The sequence below is a fragment of the Ochlerotatus camptorhynchus genome, unplaced genomic scaffold (genome assembly GCF_037179485.1).
Source record: "Ochlerotatus camptorhynchus isolate MF236.1 unplaced genomic scaffold, CSIRO-AGI_Acam_v1.1 ptg000443l, whole genome shotgun sequence".
NCBI lineage: Eukaryota > Metazoa > Arthropoda > Insecta > Diptera > Culicidae > Ochlerotatus > Ochlerotatus camptorhynchus.
The window spans coordinates 34,625-51,888 of NW_027040929.1; the positions used below are offsets into that span (position 1 = coordinate 34,625).

At 40.8% G+C, this 17,264-nt stretch overlaps 1 protein-coding gene across 2 annotated transcripts in view; it reads left to right on the forward strand.

Moving 5' to 3' along the window:
- Socs36E (Suppressor of cytokine signaling at 36E) overlaps positions 1 to 17,264 on the forward strand; it is a 59,695-nt gene that overhangs the window by 34,143 nt on the left and 8,288 nt on the right. For both annotated transcript variants that reach the window (XM_065234785.1, XM_065234786.1), the window contains exons 2-5: positions 10,606 to 11,222; positions 13,230 to 13,657; positions 13,969 to 14,320; positions 14,391 to 14,617. In XM_065234785.1, coding sequence (XP_065090857.1) covers positions 10,606 to 11,222; positions 13,230 to 13,657; positions 13,969 to 14,320; positions 14,391 to 14,617 — 1,624 coding nt within the window. The remainder of the gene's footprint in view (positions 1 to 10,605; positions 11,223 to 13,229; positions 13,658 to 13,968; positions 14,321 to 14,390; positions 14,618 to 17,264) is intronic.

Consider the following 17,264-nt stretch of genomic DNA (forward strand, 5'->3'; position numbering starts at 1 on the left):
TCATTAAAATTATTCATAGAATTCGCCAGGAATTCTACTTGCGTTCAGAATCATCTTAGAATTCTACTCAGAACTAATTTGAAATCCTTCCTAAAATTTACCAGGAATTCTTCTCACAATTTCCATAAAAGTCTTATCAGAATAACCTTGGCATTCTTGTTAAAACTGGCCTGGAATTCTCCCCAGAACTTACTTCGAATTCTGCTCCTAACTCTGATTTTTTTTTTGAAGTTTGACATCTCTTAGCCTCAGAGTATTGAAAATCTCAAAACATTTTCCAGGACCCAAAATATGATAATGATATTTTAAGCCTCTGCAAAGTCCCAGAATTATGATAAATGAATAATAACCCTTCTTAATTTAGTCATGAACCAAATACAAGGGACTGTTAAGCTGACATTAGGAAGAACATCCACCCTACCAAATCATTTTCCAAATGTTATTGATAATGATGGACGAAAATGGAAATAGCAATAACGATTCGCTATCATTCGAATGATAATTCCGGAACATTGATATTTAGGCGTAATTACTTTTGCAAACAAATATGTCAATCGCCGTTTTTCCGCGAATATCCGCTCAATATTGTAAACAACCTATGCCAAATGGTAGAAGAATCATTCCTATATTCCTATACCTGATTGCGTGATTCGTTTTCGAGAATGAGCTTTTATTCACAAGAAATCGGCGATTGACGAGTTTGTTTACAAATGGAATCACTCCGGAATTTCGATCTGCTTTGAGAAACGCAGTATTGAATATAATCTGCGGACAAATGGTTGAAGGGCGTAGTCAGGTTTCTATCTAAGGGGGAGACGAAATTTGGCCGAATGCCAATAGGCCGAACGTTTTGAAGTTGCTGAGTTTACCAATCCGACACCCATTAGACCTATACCAGACACCATCCCGACATTTGTCTGTCTCGAACCCGACGTTTGGACAACATCGGTCTAAAATTAATACAACATTGTGTTGACATACCTAATCGGAACCTTTTGTTTAGTGTTACTCCTCATTGAGAGCATTGAGAGTGGAAAATATCAAATTGCTAATGATTATATGCCATCACTGCTCCTCAGTCCAATGTCATACATCAATTAATAGTGAATGTGACACAATTGGCAGTAGATGAGCTTCCTTTGAAACAGCTTTTCTAGAATTGATGGAGATGAAAAAATACGTTGAACAGGACTAGTTGAATAGTTCTGGTGGATCGCATTCATTACAGTGATTTGAAAATTAGCTACAATAGCTCTAAGTGGGAGGGGGTGTAAGATTCTGTGATAAGCAATGTATTTGGTATATGAAAAACGTGACGAAAGAGGAGAGGGGGGGGGGGGGGGCGGGGGTTAAAATTTTCTTTAATTTAGCGTGCCATAATTAATGCATGGTTCATATATAATTTAAAATGTAATTGTGAAGTGCATGTAGGAGTCATCAGTGTTTCAAAACCCGTTCACTTGACCGACTCCAAACAATATTTTGTGAACTATCAATTCTACAATTCAAATACAATCCAATTGCAACGACGCAGTTAATCTTCTGCAACATTGCACTGTCATCAGTAAAATCGCCATTACCGCTATCAACATCGGTGACGCTGGTGAAAGTGGTCAGTTTAGTCGGTCGTTCGAGGGCTGCGTAGGTGTCTTCGTCTTCGTCAGCGGTGTTCCCGTTCTGACGTAGTGCAATAAATGCTTATCGCAACGTATTTAAATTCAAAGATTACACCATTCTGTCGTCACAGTTCAGGTAGGTGTGTGAATCATACATTGCCCGGCTCGTTATCGGAAAAGGTAATCTTCGTCCGAGGGTTTCCTGTGAACTGGCGAATGGGTATTTCCAGAAGAACGTGGAATGGTAATTCAAGGTAAATGGAACGACTTGTATTCGATTAGCATGAATTTCGGACGAGCAGACGATGAGAGCGGCATTTTCCAAGTATGTAGCACGTGCAAGACACTCACTCGGGCTTCTTCCTTGTATGACCTGTTTTGCGAGCTCGTTACTGTTACCGAACGGCCTCCGCCCGCCGTTCCAGGTCAGTAAACAGCTGGTTAGTAGAACGTGTGATTCACAGTTTTCCTCTCCTACACGCGTGTCAAAGAAGTTCATTGTTGTCGGTCTGTCGAAGGCGAATGTCGATGGCGATGCAGCGGCAAAACGGTTTGTTTATGTTTTTACGCCCCAGTTGCAGCTGCTTGTGCACACCTCCGCCCTCTTTCGATGCTTGTGTCGTGTTCGCCTCCCTCCGGTTGTTTCTCTCTGTGTCAGCTGCTGCTTCTTCAAGACCAACTACCTACCTACTTATGCGTACGTTGTACTTCTCTTTAAAATATAGATTAGGGGTTGCAGCTTTGCTGGCATCCTGCGAAAATACAGAACGACTCCCGTTTATGTCCCTATCAACAGCGGATCGTTCAGCTCGAATTTGTATCAACCGGCAGAAGACGAGTCTCAACTTGTCCGGACGTGTCTGTGTCTGGTTCATTTTATTTGCTTTGCAACTGTTGTGTACACTTGCGAGTCAGCGGCGCCCTATATGTATATGCCATATGAAATGAACCTCCTTATATTTGCTCATCATCATCGAATTTTTGCTCGGCATATCAAATGCATAAGGAAAATTTACTCATCGCTGAGTTCCTGTACTTTTGGTGATTATGAGTAAACTAAATTCAAATTTGGGTCGTTATCATTGACCGTGCAGCTACAAGTTTGGATCATCAGTACATTTCCGTTTCATGGTACAAAATGCTTTTCACGCAAGTCGAAAGTATAATTTTTTTTGCCATACAAAGTTTACTCAGTTTTGAAAAAAAGTGAAGTCAACTTAACTCAGTCGCCGAGTTACTTTCGACGGGCGTGTTCAGATTATTTTATCAAATCCAACACTAATTAGAATCGAAAGTTACTATCAAATAGATGTTATCACCCTTCTCGAAAAGCAAACAGTCTGAGAATTGGGTGAACGAAATCGATCTCAGCTGAAGTTTTCCCTTCCGTGGAAAACCCAATTCGGAATTTGAGGAGTTTTGCCCTCTCGAAGAGCATCAGTCGAATCCTAAGAAATGCCTCTCATCGTTGTCGTCGTTGCTGTTTATAAATGATTGATAAGGAAATAATTCCCCATGTCCCTTTCCTCGCCGGTTTCCTGCTTATCCTCTATACTTTTCCGGAACGGATAATTGAATTTCTCGTTGGCACTTCTAGCGAAATCCTACTTCAACGAAATCACATAGAAAGAAAGCAAAACATTGTATATTAGGGATCACTCAAAATTCCGGACAATATGGCGGCGCAAGGCCGCACGAGACATCTCTTGGGTGGCATCCGTAGTCCTAGTTGGAATTATCCTGGAACAAGGAAAGCGAAATAATTCTTCCTTCCTGGTAATGGCTGACCGGGGTCGCATGGGTGACTGTTTCTGCTGCAGTCATGAGTGACAGATGGCACTGAAACTTATTTCACGGAAATTCTCTATGCGGATTATTGTCGATAATTGTAGAGGTCATCTTATTTAAATATAATCAACATCCCGTGGGCCTCAATTGCATGCACGGTTCGCATAAAGCTCGGAGGCTACAAGTGTCAACCGCAAACAACTGTTCTCCTTCTCTGTGTCAAATTTTCCATCCATCACTACGAACGCATTAACTTGCCTGGCACTCGTACCACATTGATTACATTCTCAGGAAAAACGTCCGACTTAGTATTTTTTGACGATTTTGTTGGTTGGTACGCATTCATTTTAGAATGTGGGGCAAGGATGGAGATCAGTGGTGCAGTCAAAATGGTATATATTCTGTCAACGCCAACTTCGTTTTCCGATCATAAAATCGGCATTAAGGGTATATCAGACTTATTCAAGCACCATTTCTAGTGTTTCAAGGCCTTTTGGTGATTCAAGACTAGGGTGTTCCAAAAAAATGTTTTCCAAAAAGTTAACGTGGTCACCCCTAGAATGATAGATTAATCTGGAAAATATCGGGATTTTATTTTTAACCGGCAAAACCGGGAAAAAGCTGGGAATTTGAAAGATCCCCCAGGAAATTAATCTTGTTCCAATATATCTATCTATATGTCTGTCTGTCTGTCTGTCTGTCTGTCTGTCTGTCTGTCTGTCTGTCTGTCTGTCTGTCTGTCTGTCTGTCTGTCTGTCTGTCTGTCTGTCTGTCTGTCTGTCTGTCTGTCTGTCTGTCTGTCTGTCTGTCTGTCTGTCTGTCTGTCTGTCTGTCTGTCTGTCTGTCTGTCTGTCTGTCTGTCTGTCTGTCTGTCTGTCTGTCTGTCTGTCTGTCTGTCTGTCTGTCTGTCTGTCTGTCTGTCTGTCTGTCTGTCTGTCTGTCTGTCTGTCTGTCTGTCTGTCTGTCTTTCTGTCTGTCTGTCTGTCTGTCTGTCTGTCTGTCTGTCTGTATGTCTGTCTGTCTGACCCTTATAGACTCGGAAACTACTGAACCGATTGGCGTGAAAATTTGTATACTGGAGTTTTTGGGGCCGTGGAAGGTTCTTATGATGGTTCGAGACCCCTCCCCCTTCTGTAAGGGGGGGGGGGGGGCTCCCATACAAATGAAACAGAAATTTCTGCATAACTCGAGAACTAATCAAGCAAATGGAACCAAATTTGGCATGTGGAGGTCATAGGGGGTAGACCCTTAGGTAAGAGGGGGGTACGTACAATATAAAATGCTTTTTTTTTATTGGCGCATAAACTCAAGCTAATATTGAATCCCGAGCAAGGCCGGCACACTCAGCTAGTGATTTCAATAATGTTGGAATTTATTGATAATGGCACATATTTCAAAACTTAAACTTCTACGCGACTAAAAATGTGCTACAAGTTGAACAAAATTTTCCAAGAATACCTGTTCATACAAGTACATTCTAAGGTCACTTTTATATACAATAAGCCACGCATGAACACATCGATGGATCCATTGGATACATGTAATGCATTTACACTTCCAGAATTAAAAAAAAATACTTTTTTTTTTAGTCTGGCGCGTATTTAGTATAAGCAATTTTTGTATAAATATGAGCAATAATTTAAAACGATCTCACCATCTTTCACTCTTTCATCACTCTTCTGTCCAATTGGCGTGTCTATATGTGAACTCGTTGTCCTTATCTGCATCACTGGTAGTCTAGCCTAGCGAAAGTCTTGCATTATTTTTGTATGATGATCTTGAGTTCCTAGTTGCGTCTTATAAAACCGGAATACCATTGCGGAAAATTGACATTGTCCATCTTCGAGTATTTTCTTAACAAGCATCACTCCATTGTCGTATCGCATGTACTCAAATTTCCTGCTCTCCTTTCAATTTTACTTTGTTTACTCCATGGTTCCCGAAAAGAATATATACATTATTAGCAATGCTGTGATATAGCTACAACGGGATGGCCGTTCAGAATGGTTCCACGGATATGAAATGACGGACGATTTAAAGAACTTTATTGCAACATTCAATTTTTTGATTAACAATTAACACATTTTTTTTAATATCTGGAAGCATTGACTTCTGTTTTATACAAATCGTATCAATGTTCCGTCATATCGTATCTTTAAATGATCTTCGCCAGTGCCACATTTCATTCAGGCTCTTTGGAACTACATGTGATGATATATGAAACGCACCTTTAGAGTTAATTGCACATAACAATGACCAATGTCATCACTTACTCACACATGAAATCTACCTCGACCAACCTGTGTGACAATCTCCTATTTGGGTGGTGAATTTTCGAACACTTCCTCGAAGTATAGAAGCAATCAAAGTCAAAATAGCAGTGTTAATGTCGGTGACGGTACCACGATAGAGAGAAGTGGTTCCCGCTCAATACTCTTTTCAGGCCGGCTAGCCTCTCACAGCAATTAAGATGAACTAGCTACCGATGGCCGAGAATGAAATGATAATGACTTCATTCACAAGAAACTCAATCAGGTTCGAAATGATCGCGTAAAATGGTGTTTGCCACTCAAGGGTATAATGTGCATGTCACTAATGCTTAATTCTACTCAACGTTGGGGGCCCCGTACTGCTTCTGCTAACACCGTGACGTCGCACTACTGCACCGTGACGTCGGGTAGGCGAGCGTTTCCACATCTCCAGATGTCACACAACAAAGTCGTGTCGCTGGATAACCGTCGTGTCCAACCAACTTGTCGCACGGTTACTCGGATGTCGCACAACCAGTGCTTTAAATTCTCAAAATTAATTGAACATTTTTGATGAAAATGAGAAAAGCAGCTATTCGCTATCAAATGGGACTTCCTTCGAATGGGTGATATCAGTTGCTTAATCATTTGACGAAGGCATGGATGTTTCTCATTTGAGAAACGCTTGATATCATTCAATTCAGTGTAACCTACACATAAACGGAGCTCTGGTCGACATTCCGGCGAAAAAGCTCAGCCAACCCGACACCAACCTGACTTCTACCAAACTCAACCCGACATAAACCCAAAATTGACCCGACAACAACACGACATTGGGTCGACATCGACCTTAAATTTGCCTTACATTGATCCGGGTAGACTTGTCTGTTCGGGACAATTTTGCTGGGTGTCTTCCATACTCCACTGTCGTATATCAATTGACAGTGACAACCCAAGCAACCAAAAGTTCCGCATTCAACACTTCCAAGTTCAACAAAGTTCAAATAAAGTTCCGACAGAACATTCAAGTTGCATAAAGTTCAAATAAAGTTCCGACAGAACTTTCAAGTACCATAAAGTTCAAATAAAGTTCCGACAGAATTTTCAAGCCACATGAAGCAATCCGCACAAATCTTTTTTTGTTACAAAATTTAATGTACGTAAATATGAAATAATCAGTGGCCCGAATAAATCATAATTCTTATATTTATGCAACATTCTATCCAAAAAAAAATAAAAAAATAAAAAATACTTTCTTGGATTCGAACCCGTGTATTCGGCATGCGATCTACGAACGCTAACCTCTGATGGAAGTGTGATGGAATACCATGCGGGCAAACACCAATTTAAATTCATCAAGGTGTTGTGTTTCGTATTCAAGTCAGTCAGCTGGCTCAGAAAACTCCAACAATAGGCGGGACAACAACTCACTTTAATATATTTCAGATGACGTAGTGGTGCGTACTGAGACTCTCACGCAGAAGGACTGGGTTTAATTCTTCCAACAGCTCCATTACTACTACTAATGCTGATAAATCAATACACATTAATACCTGCCTTTAGAAATAACTTTCATGAAAGTGTGAACTTAAATATAGAATTGGTGTAGAGGACAAAACCTCTTTTAATTTATTTTCTTAAAGTTCCGTTCAAGTTCCGCCAAAGGCTGCTTAGAATGCTCTTCAATTACCGGAACTTTCAAGTTCTTATAACGACTTAAAAATGAGGCTGCTTAGAATTCTATAGACCACCTTCAACCAAGGTGCTTAAGCCATAAATAGCCTTTTATTATAACTTTTGGTTACTTGGGAATGAGCTTCGAATGAGAAAGGGGCTCTTCAAATTATGGTCATGTGCGAATTCGTTTTCACAGAATTGATTGAATGGTTGTATTGGTTCATCTTCAATCGAATGATATGAAAATTAACAGCACTGCGCATAACTGCTCGGTCGCGATCGCAATGCACTATCGATGGTGTATCGCGATCACCAACAATACGTATCTTATCGCTCTCCTTGGTTCTTCTACACTCCTTGTCTCGGCAATCGTTGCTTCGCGACGGCTCCTCGGATACTTTGGCTAGCAAGAAGTGGTATGTAGTGCTCTTGTGATGATTGTAAGGAAGTACGTGGCTGTGTCCTACCGGAGGAATCCGGGTATGATGGCTGTCGTACAAATCAGCCGTTGGAGTTAATGCTACAATCAAAAGGCCCTCTAACGAGGCGACACACTCTGTTAGTGGATCCATCACGTCATCAGATGTTGTTGGTGATAGACTTTACCTGATGAAGGCCTTTTCTGATTTGCGTTTAATACGGAAAAGCTGTGTAAGCAACATTGTGGGGTCTCACTAGGCAAGTTCGGTTTACCTGGTGATGATGAATTGACCTCCTGTCGTTCGATTGAAATGACCCGAACGGAACACTCTTCCAACTACAGAGATGATGGCCTCAAGCTGTATGCAAAGAAACTGTATTGCGCATGTTAGCATTCAAACGTGTTTGCAACCTGGAATGCGTCATCCCTTGTTGGAAAGTTATTCCCGTTGATGTGTCCGTCTCTGGCTAATGTCCAAAGCCGAGCACTTTTACTGGTTTGGTATTTCGGCAATTATTAAATGTTGTACCACTACTTGATGAAGCCAACCACACTTTAGCTGTTCTTTTACCACAATGCCGAGCTAATGTCCCTTACGGATATTGTTTTTCGATGCAGATGAGCGAGATGTTGGGATCTATCTATTGTTTCTTATCGATTTTATTGATGACGCCGTGAGACGTCTGAACGTATAACGGATGCTGTATTCAAAATTGGTAGCGATTTACGGGATACACAGGAATACATTTGTTGGCGCATTTTGTCGGCATTATCTCAAAAAGTGTAACACCTGGAAGAAAACGCCCTAATCCTCACAGAACTAAAGGGCAGGGGTCTAGTAAACGTGTAGAATATCTGGACCGGTGGATAGCTCAGTGGATGGATCTTCCGAAATCTGCACAGCAGAAATAAACACTCCTTTTGACGTAGGATTACGTCTTTCGGCAACATATTGTGGGTGCAATTTCAAAAAATCAAAATCGACCGCGTTACGAAAAGTGGTCAGGTTTTGACTACCTATAACACTGTCAATAGTGGACGGATTCTAGTTCTAAACAAGCCAATTGATTAGAAATTTATCTACGAATCTGCTAAACTTGAACACTTAATCAATTTTTAATACGTCACTATTGAAAATTAAACAAATGTCCAACTGCTGCAATGGTGATCAAAATTATCATCGATTGCCTGCTAACAGCGCTTTCCCTGACACAGACGCCGAATATTGATACCGAGCACGTAATCCTACGTCAAATCTACGGGCGTGTCTTGACGAGTACAACTTCTTACTTTTTTACATTTAACACTATTCTTTTCTTGAAGAGGACTCGACCAATCATTACATTTATTTACACCTAACAAATTTCTTCTTCATACTAATTTTGGTCACGCAGGACCGTCTTCGACCTTGTACTACTTCTCACTGAAAATAATCTGCAACTACTCCTAAAACAAATCCTGAACATAAACAATCTGTGGTGAATTTATACACCATTTCCGACGAATCGTTCTCCCACGCTCACCATCTATTGGCTACCGAACCCATCGATTGCATCGATGACGTCAACGTAGGTGCTATCGAAAGGGAAAGTGATCTCCCTTGTTGATCTGACTGGCCATCGAACGATTGGCAAGGCAAAAGCCATGCAAAACAACAGTCTGCCGTACTGCTGCTGGTCGGTTGAGATGGTAAGGTTTAGGGTGGTTCTCACATACAAAATGTATTGCATATGTATCGTTATTTTCATGATTTGTTTTTTCGAATCAATTGGTTTGACGATAGCAACGGGATTCGTTGATCGCAAATTCAGGCGAAAATTGATAGTATGAGTGTATGAGTGAGTATGGCGTGGCTGATCGCTGAGTCGCTTTCAGTTATAATTATAGGTAGCTTGATAGAACAAACCAATCCTTACAGAAAAGCACCGCAATCATCTAGGACAATTTTTATAATGCGGCTTTACTTTATCGGTCATTCCTGATTATCCGTAGAATCATGATATTAATTACGTTTTCATCTCGTTATTCTGAAATATATATATATAAAAAAATCGCTAGGTTCTAGGACAATTTTTGTAATGTGGCCACTTTATCGGTCATTTCGGATCCTCCTTTGGGCCAGCAGAGGTTCCTTGAGGGCGTATTTGGTGTCGTTACACCGTATATACTTAGTACTACTAATTTTCAGTAATATACATAAAGTAACACTATGTCGATAGATAACGGCATTTCCTACTTTACCGGGAACTCGACTTGATCCCGGCCCTCTATCTCGGCAGAAAAAAAAGTCTCCGGCCAATGAGACCACCACCAATCGATTAAGCAGAGTTTTCGTTTAGTCGCGGTTTTGTCAATTTTTGCCCACTGTGCAAGGTACCAATAAAATAATTTCCACCAAGTTTTTACGATAAGGACGTCAAATATTTGAACAAAACGAAGGACCAACAATTTCTTGCAACACGCTTCCTTGTTGTCCCGTCCGCATCTTCCAGGAATTCTACCGAATCCGCCTGTTCTTCAACGTCAAACATTCAAATTAGAACGAAACCCGTTCTGCCGGCAAAAAGGGATCTTCCCAGAATGGTTCCGAAAACCGTCCTACGCGCCCTCGGAAAAAAGTTTTGCATTTTCCACGATATGATTATTTTAAAAATGTCACCGCTATTGCTGCTGATGCAGTGAGGGAAGGAGGGGGAGGGAAGGGGGGTATGTGTATCTTTTCTCCCTTCGCCGAAGCGCTCTCGCGTCGTCCTAGAGCTTTTGGGTGCCACCGCCGCTCGCTACTGGTTCCCGGAAGTACTTACAGCATAATAAGATTTTTCCTTTCTTTCCTTTTCTCGATTCGATTCCCCAGAATCAACAAAAATCGTATCATCAGCAGCAGCAGCAGCAGCAGCGCCATCCCCAGCAGCTACAAATGCGGCGTCGGCGACAGGAGCAACGACGGTGACGGCAACGACATCGTTGTCCTCCTCAACCTGCTGTCGGCAGCCGTTGCTGACGACGACAACGACGACGACAAGGACGATAGCACCACCAGCGCCAGCAGCGACGTCAACGTCGACGGCGGCGACGCTGCTCAGTTCGCTCACATCATCCGGCAAGAAGTCACGCGTGTGCAAGTGCTGTCGCAGCTCCAACTGTGCCAATCAGGCGAATAACAATAACAACAACAACAGTGGTAAAGGAAGTTCTGGCACAAATTCATCAACAACAACAACCGGAACCAAATCCAAGAAGGGCAACTGGGGTCTCAAGTTCAACTGTGCCAAACTGCGCGGTTCCAAGTCCAGCCAGGCTGCGGCTGCGGCGGCCACACCTTCGTCATCGACGACAGCATCGACAGCAGCAGCAGCAGCTTCGTCAGTGACGAGCCCCTCGTGTGCGAGTACTGTCTCGTTGGCGGCGACCAGTCCGTCATCGTCGATTATTGGTTCCTCCAGTAGACTTCTCAAGAGTGAATCAGAAAAGGTTAGTATTGAGATGCGTCCAAACTCACCTTAGTTAGATTTCTTTGTTTGTAATTGTTTAAATTAGGGTCGGGTGGGGGCAAGAGTACCATATGGGGCATGAGTTAAACTATGGATGGTGTTGCTATGCAGCATTATAGAAACCTCTGTTCGAAATGAAGTCCAAATATTGTTTCCTTCAATTCCTGGATTAAGGCATCATCACTAATAACGATTAATTGAAATATCAATATCAAAGAATAGGTTCATTGATCAAAAATCATCCACCCCCCTATATGAATAAAATTATACAAAAATGTCAAAGAAATTGCATAATTTGGCAAAACCAGCCACATAAAATATCATCAACAATAGTTTTCATTTGAATTCATTGGTAAACATAGTCAATTGGTTATGCATTGAATAATATTGTAAAATTAAATAGTTAAATCTAGTAAACAATAACAACTGCTGCTAGCATGATTAATAATCAAAAGGCTATGTTTATAAACAAAAAATTAATAGATATCACTCAATTTAAGACACATGGCCCTTATGCCCCATAGAGGGTGGCACTCTTGCCCCATTACAGTTAAAAAAAAAAAGATTTAAGATGACATTTTGAACAAACATCGTAAACAACTTTTGACGAGATTTAATTTGCATTACATTGCTGATGTATGAAGGCAATAAATGAACTTGCAATACGGTGTAGAAACTCCTATCCTCTATTTAGCATAAATAGAAGGTACAATTGTTAAGGTATCACTCTTGCCCCACCAGGCCTTACTTCTCTCTTTGGGCATTGTGATTGGCACGCAATAGGCTAAACGTTACCCTTAGGAATCCGGGAATGAGCATTTCAGGATTCAATCGTCACCAGAAAAAACCTGGAAAATGCTGGGATTTTAGAAAAATTAACAGGAAAATTGTCGTGAAACAAAATCCATGGTTGAGGGGGCATTTATTTTCAAACAATCCAAGTTTTCTAGTTTAGGCACTGCTCCTAGCCTCCCGTAGACACGTTTTGAGAGGTTTTAAACCTCCCGTCTCCCTGCACAGACAATCGTTCATACGAATTTTTGAAAATACTACAGGGTGGCCACGGAACCGGGAGCAGGCTCACAGGTCACAAGATTAAAAGGACAATTTGAATAATTCTCTCTAATTTACTTTAATTCCTCTCTATAATTATCCTTAAAATTAACTAAGTGTTGGCCATTCTGATTTAGCATTAAAGCGATAGTCCTTAGAACCGGAATTCGTGGCCCGTGGATAGAAGTACTTTTTTTCCAAACTCGTTGTGGGACGTATTTTGAACAATCCTGGTAATCATAAAAGTTTAAATTTAATCAAAAAAATAAACTCAAAATTTAAAGAACGCTGTTCTACACATAAATTTCATCGGAATTCCACAAGTTATAAATAAGTATCATTGTGCCTACAATACAATATAGAAATGCAAAAATGGTACAGCCTTAGAAACTCAGAAATTGTTGAGGGCTAAAGCAAGAAGTACGGGGAGAAAATCAGGACGACTAGGGGCGGCAGAGTCAGCTGATGAGTTGATTGTCGCTTTTACGGAGCGGAAATCTGTTGAAAGTACATTCGTGAAGTAAAAAAAAAAACATCACTTCACGGAGACGCATTTTCCGATATCCTGCTCCGGGCGAGAAGAAGATTACACCATCCGCTAATTAGTTGACTTTGCCCGGTCAATGTTCGGAATAAAGAAGCAACGCGGATACACTGTCCTTTTTGCGATATCGCTTCAATGTTGTCGATCAAGTGGAAGGAGCAAGAGTACGTTGCTTCTAAAGTTTTCCATCGTTACAATACCGAGAACTGGGGCGCTTGTTTGTAAAAAATGCCAATACATAGAACTGAAAGTTTCCCTACCTTTTCAGCGAAGGTTGAAAGAATTTTTTCGCGGGTGTTACGATGTGCCTGACGGCATTTGCGCTTGTTAGAGAACTTTCCATACATACAAAGCAAATTCTTACCATCTGTCGTTTCCATCTACTTACAGACGGATTCATGCATTTGCACCCTGTACCGCAAGGTGGAGGACCTACCGTCGACGGTATCTTCCAACAATGGTTACCCGCTTTCCACGAACCCGTTGATGATCCCTCACCAGCAGATACGCTACCAGCACCACCACCTGGACGGATCAACTTCGAACGGCCCTGGAGGAACCATCAGAGGAGGAGTAACCGCTGGTAATCAGCAGAACCATGGATTCATCTTTCCGTCGGTGGCCACAACGGCAGCCGGAGCAGCAGCTAGTCATCACGATCTACACACTCACCATCATCCGGGAACGGCCACCACCACGACCATCATCCATCGGATAGATGGATCGGCAGCGCAGGCACTGTGGGGAACTGCCACCGGTCACCCGGCTGGTAATTCCGTAATTGTGCTTTCTACGCCCGGAATGTTCGACATTTCCAGGTAGGTTTCAGTGCGCGAGAATGTGAAAATAAATTACAATTATACCGCGAAGTGCCTGATTCAGCGTTGGCGACTGTTGTTCGTCTGGTTGGGAAGGGACACACTTTCTCTGGAACTAACTTTCGGAGATGGAATGTTTCTACGAAGCTTTCCTGTCGACCAACAGCGACAACTACACTCTTCCCGGAAGTGTTCATTTGCGCAGTGTATCAAAGTTCGCCAACGAAATATCATCATCATAAATTTCAAGCGAACTCCCAATGTCACCTTGCTGCTTGCCCTCGGTAACAATTTCATCTATGTGCTTTCAGGTTCAACAGTAGCGATGATTTTTCACTTGAAGATTGCGATGAACGAGCTAGGCTTCAGCGCGAGCTGGAAATTCGCGAAGGCGTTGACGCTCCACCCAATTTCACTCCGCGAGGTTTGATGTCCGGAGGAACGTTGACCGGCGGAACAGCATTGGGGGCAGTTGGAAATGCCTCGGGTGGTGTAAATACGACTGCCGCTGGCAACCATCAGATTGCTTTCATGTGCACACCGGACTCGTCGTCTGCGCTCAGTTTGCTCCAGCGAGGATTACTGCTACCGAATAATCTGCTCCATGCTGAGGAAATGCCTCGGCTGCTCCATGCCGAGGAAATGCCTCGGGTGCACTCACAGGTGAGATTATTTCATTCTTAAACATTGGTCCTTGGGTTCACTATTAAAATAATACTTACGTCCAACGCAGGTCGATTTCATCCACTGCCTGGTGCCGGATCTGCAGAAAATTACCAGCTGCTGTTTCTACTGGGGCAAAATGGACCGGTACGAGGCGGAGAAGCTGCTGGAAGGCAAACCGGAGGGTACGTTCCTGCTACGCGACTCGGCCCAGGAGGAGTTCCTGTTTTCCGTTTCATTCCGAAAGTACAACCGTTCGTTGCATGCTCGCATCGAGCAGTTTAACCATAAGTTCAGGTGAGTTGAACATTATTTTTCCTTTGCAATTTGAAGGTTTTTATAAATTTAATTGAAATCAATTCAGTGACTGGGCACTCAGAAAAAAAATTGACTCATAACAATCGTATGATTTGCTAATTTAAAAAAAAGGTGTGCACACATTGCAGCTACCGCCAGTTCGATTCAAATAAGAGTCTGTGCATGAAACGTCGAAGATTGCTGAAGGTTCATGGGTCGTGCAAAAGAGTTTATGTTTGCAAGGAGTTTACAAATGAAGATTTTCAAATTTCACTAATATCGCTCGAACTTTGATTCTAGTTGTGCAAAAGCTGCCAAATTAGAATAAGTGGTTACAATGACATTGCCTGTATTTGTTAGTTTGGCCTGGATATCCAAAAAGATAGAAATGCACGAAAATAATAAAAATTGGGTTGATTGATAAATATGTAGCAGGTCACTATTTTCAAGTCAGTCATCAAAAAGTCACTAAAGTTCCTTAAAATTGAGTCACTAAAGTCACTTTTTTACGAGCAATGTTGAGAGTAAATAATATGACTTTAAAAACTCAGAGTAAAGTCTGACAAGAAGAGTTGTGAACATATGGAAACGTTAACTGTTTACGGAATCTAATATTTTGATTTTTTATCTTGAAATTGGCATAGACCTATCATAAATTTTCAAAGATTTCGAAAAAAGTTCTACACCCAGTATTCTGGCTATTTTACATTGAGATTTTTCTTGCTTTATTATAGCGATCTTGAAAGTTGCCCAAGCCTACACTGCAAAAAAAAAAGTTACGTAAAATTCACCTGAAAAGGCATGTAGATATTTTCCATCACACTTTTCAGGTGAATAATATGTATTTTGGGGGCAGAGATTACATTTGAGTGATTCACCTAGAAATCAATTGATTTTCAACCATTTACAAATTTAATCGGACTTTTCGATGATCTTCAAATTGGCATCACTTTAAAGTTGCAGGAATTAGCAAGTAAATGTTACTGGATTTAGTAATAATGATCAAATGAGTCTGACTATAGATATATATTTCGATTTATTTGAGTCATGAAATGATTGCATTCTAGGAAAAAATACTAATTTACATGATCTCGAAGTTGCAGTACATTAACCGTATAGTACCACCCTTATAGTTCGTCAATTGTTGATTCTTAGCACCTCGAACAATCCATTCCCGTATTCTGCCATTTCATTTTTAATTTATAAATGAGTGTGAGTTTACGCTTGAAAACATGAAGAATTCTGGTAATTCCAACTCGTCCAACAACGACGAAAGCGCACTTTCTTCTATCGTCATTTTTGAATTACAAATACGACAAGAAATTCAAGATAGAGCTGGAATTAGGCAGTAACAGCTTTTGTAAACAATGACTTCTTCCGATGATGTCTTGAAAGTCATGACTCGCGCAAATTAATCAAGACTTCCCCTACCCGACGGTAATGTTGGTTTGCTTGAGTGTGCCTTGAATTCCTAGAAATCATCGAGAGAAGTCACTGTTTACAAAAGCTGTTACGCCCTTACTCCAGCTCTATCTAGAATTGTTCATACCATGAAATCACGAAAAGCTTACTTGAATTTCACTTAACCTTCACCAGCATGACATGTGGACTGGTCCAGTGAATCCAGTGGAATTCATTACCATGTAATTGCATTTTATGTGCGGCACGTGAACCTTATTGAATTCCTATTTTGAAGAGGATACCTGCATTTCTGGTAAAAATTACCTTTCCCGTTGGTTCAATGTAAAAAAAAATGGCCTAGGAAGATTTTCAAGCTCTCGACATTTGTTCAAAAGCCCGAAATTCATATAATCTTTAACCCCCGGTAGCTTTAGTATTTGTCCTAACATCGAGAAAATAAATCATGTCACAGGTTCTTGAGTTCCTTTTTAAGGCCATTAAATTGTATTGTATTTTGTCCATACTAATATTCCGGTAATACTAAAACAAAAATTCAAAAAAAATCAAAGAACTCTAAAATGTATTCCTAAAACTCTAATTTTTTACGATTGAGATTTTAAGTCCCAGACGCATTCATTTTGTTTTATGTCCGTGATCACTCCATCTGGGCCATAATAATGAGATTTTTTCTTAAACTGTGATCTAGAAAAGTTGCCTAGATGCCAGAATTATGATTCTTTTCTATGTTTTGAGGTGTTACAGAAGATTCCATTCTTGGGAGGTTACAATGAACAGAATGATATTTTATTAATATACTCATGGCTAACTTAAATCTATATACATTTAATTCTAGACTGCAGTTCTTCATGATGTTAAATGCATCGCTTCATATATATCCTAGATCTTCAAAAACTGCTGTCCTAAAATTGTAAATTGTGTCTCAATTTCGCGATCTAATAACAAATTCGTGATCTGCAGAGTGAGGAAGTGGAGGTTAGAATTGGACCGTGGTTACTTTTTAATTGTTTAAAGGTCACTATTTGGTCACTATTTTCGTAATTTTAGTCACTAAAGTCACTACTATTACATCACATGCCCACTACGAGTCCTGTTAAAGTACTTCTTCTTCTAGGCTTTTTAAGCTTCCTTAGCGAGTGTTTTGCCGGCTCTCAACTTAGTGCTCTTGGTGTACTTTCACGTTTTTTAAAACACTTTGTTTGTTCCAAATTCAAAGATTCAATTTTGA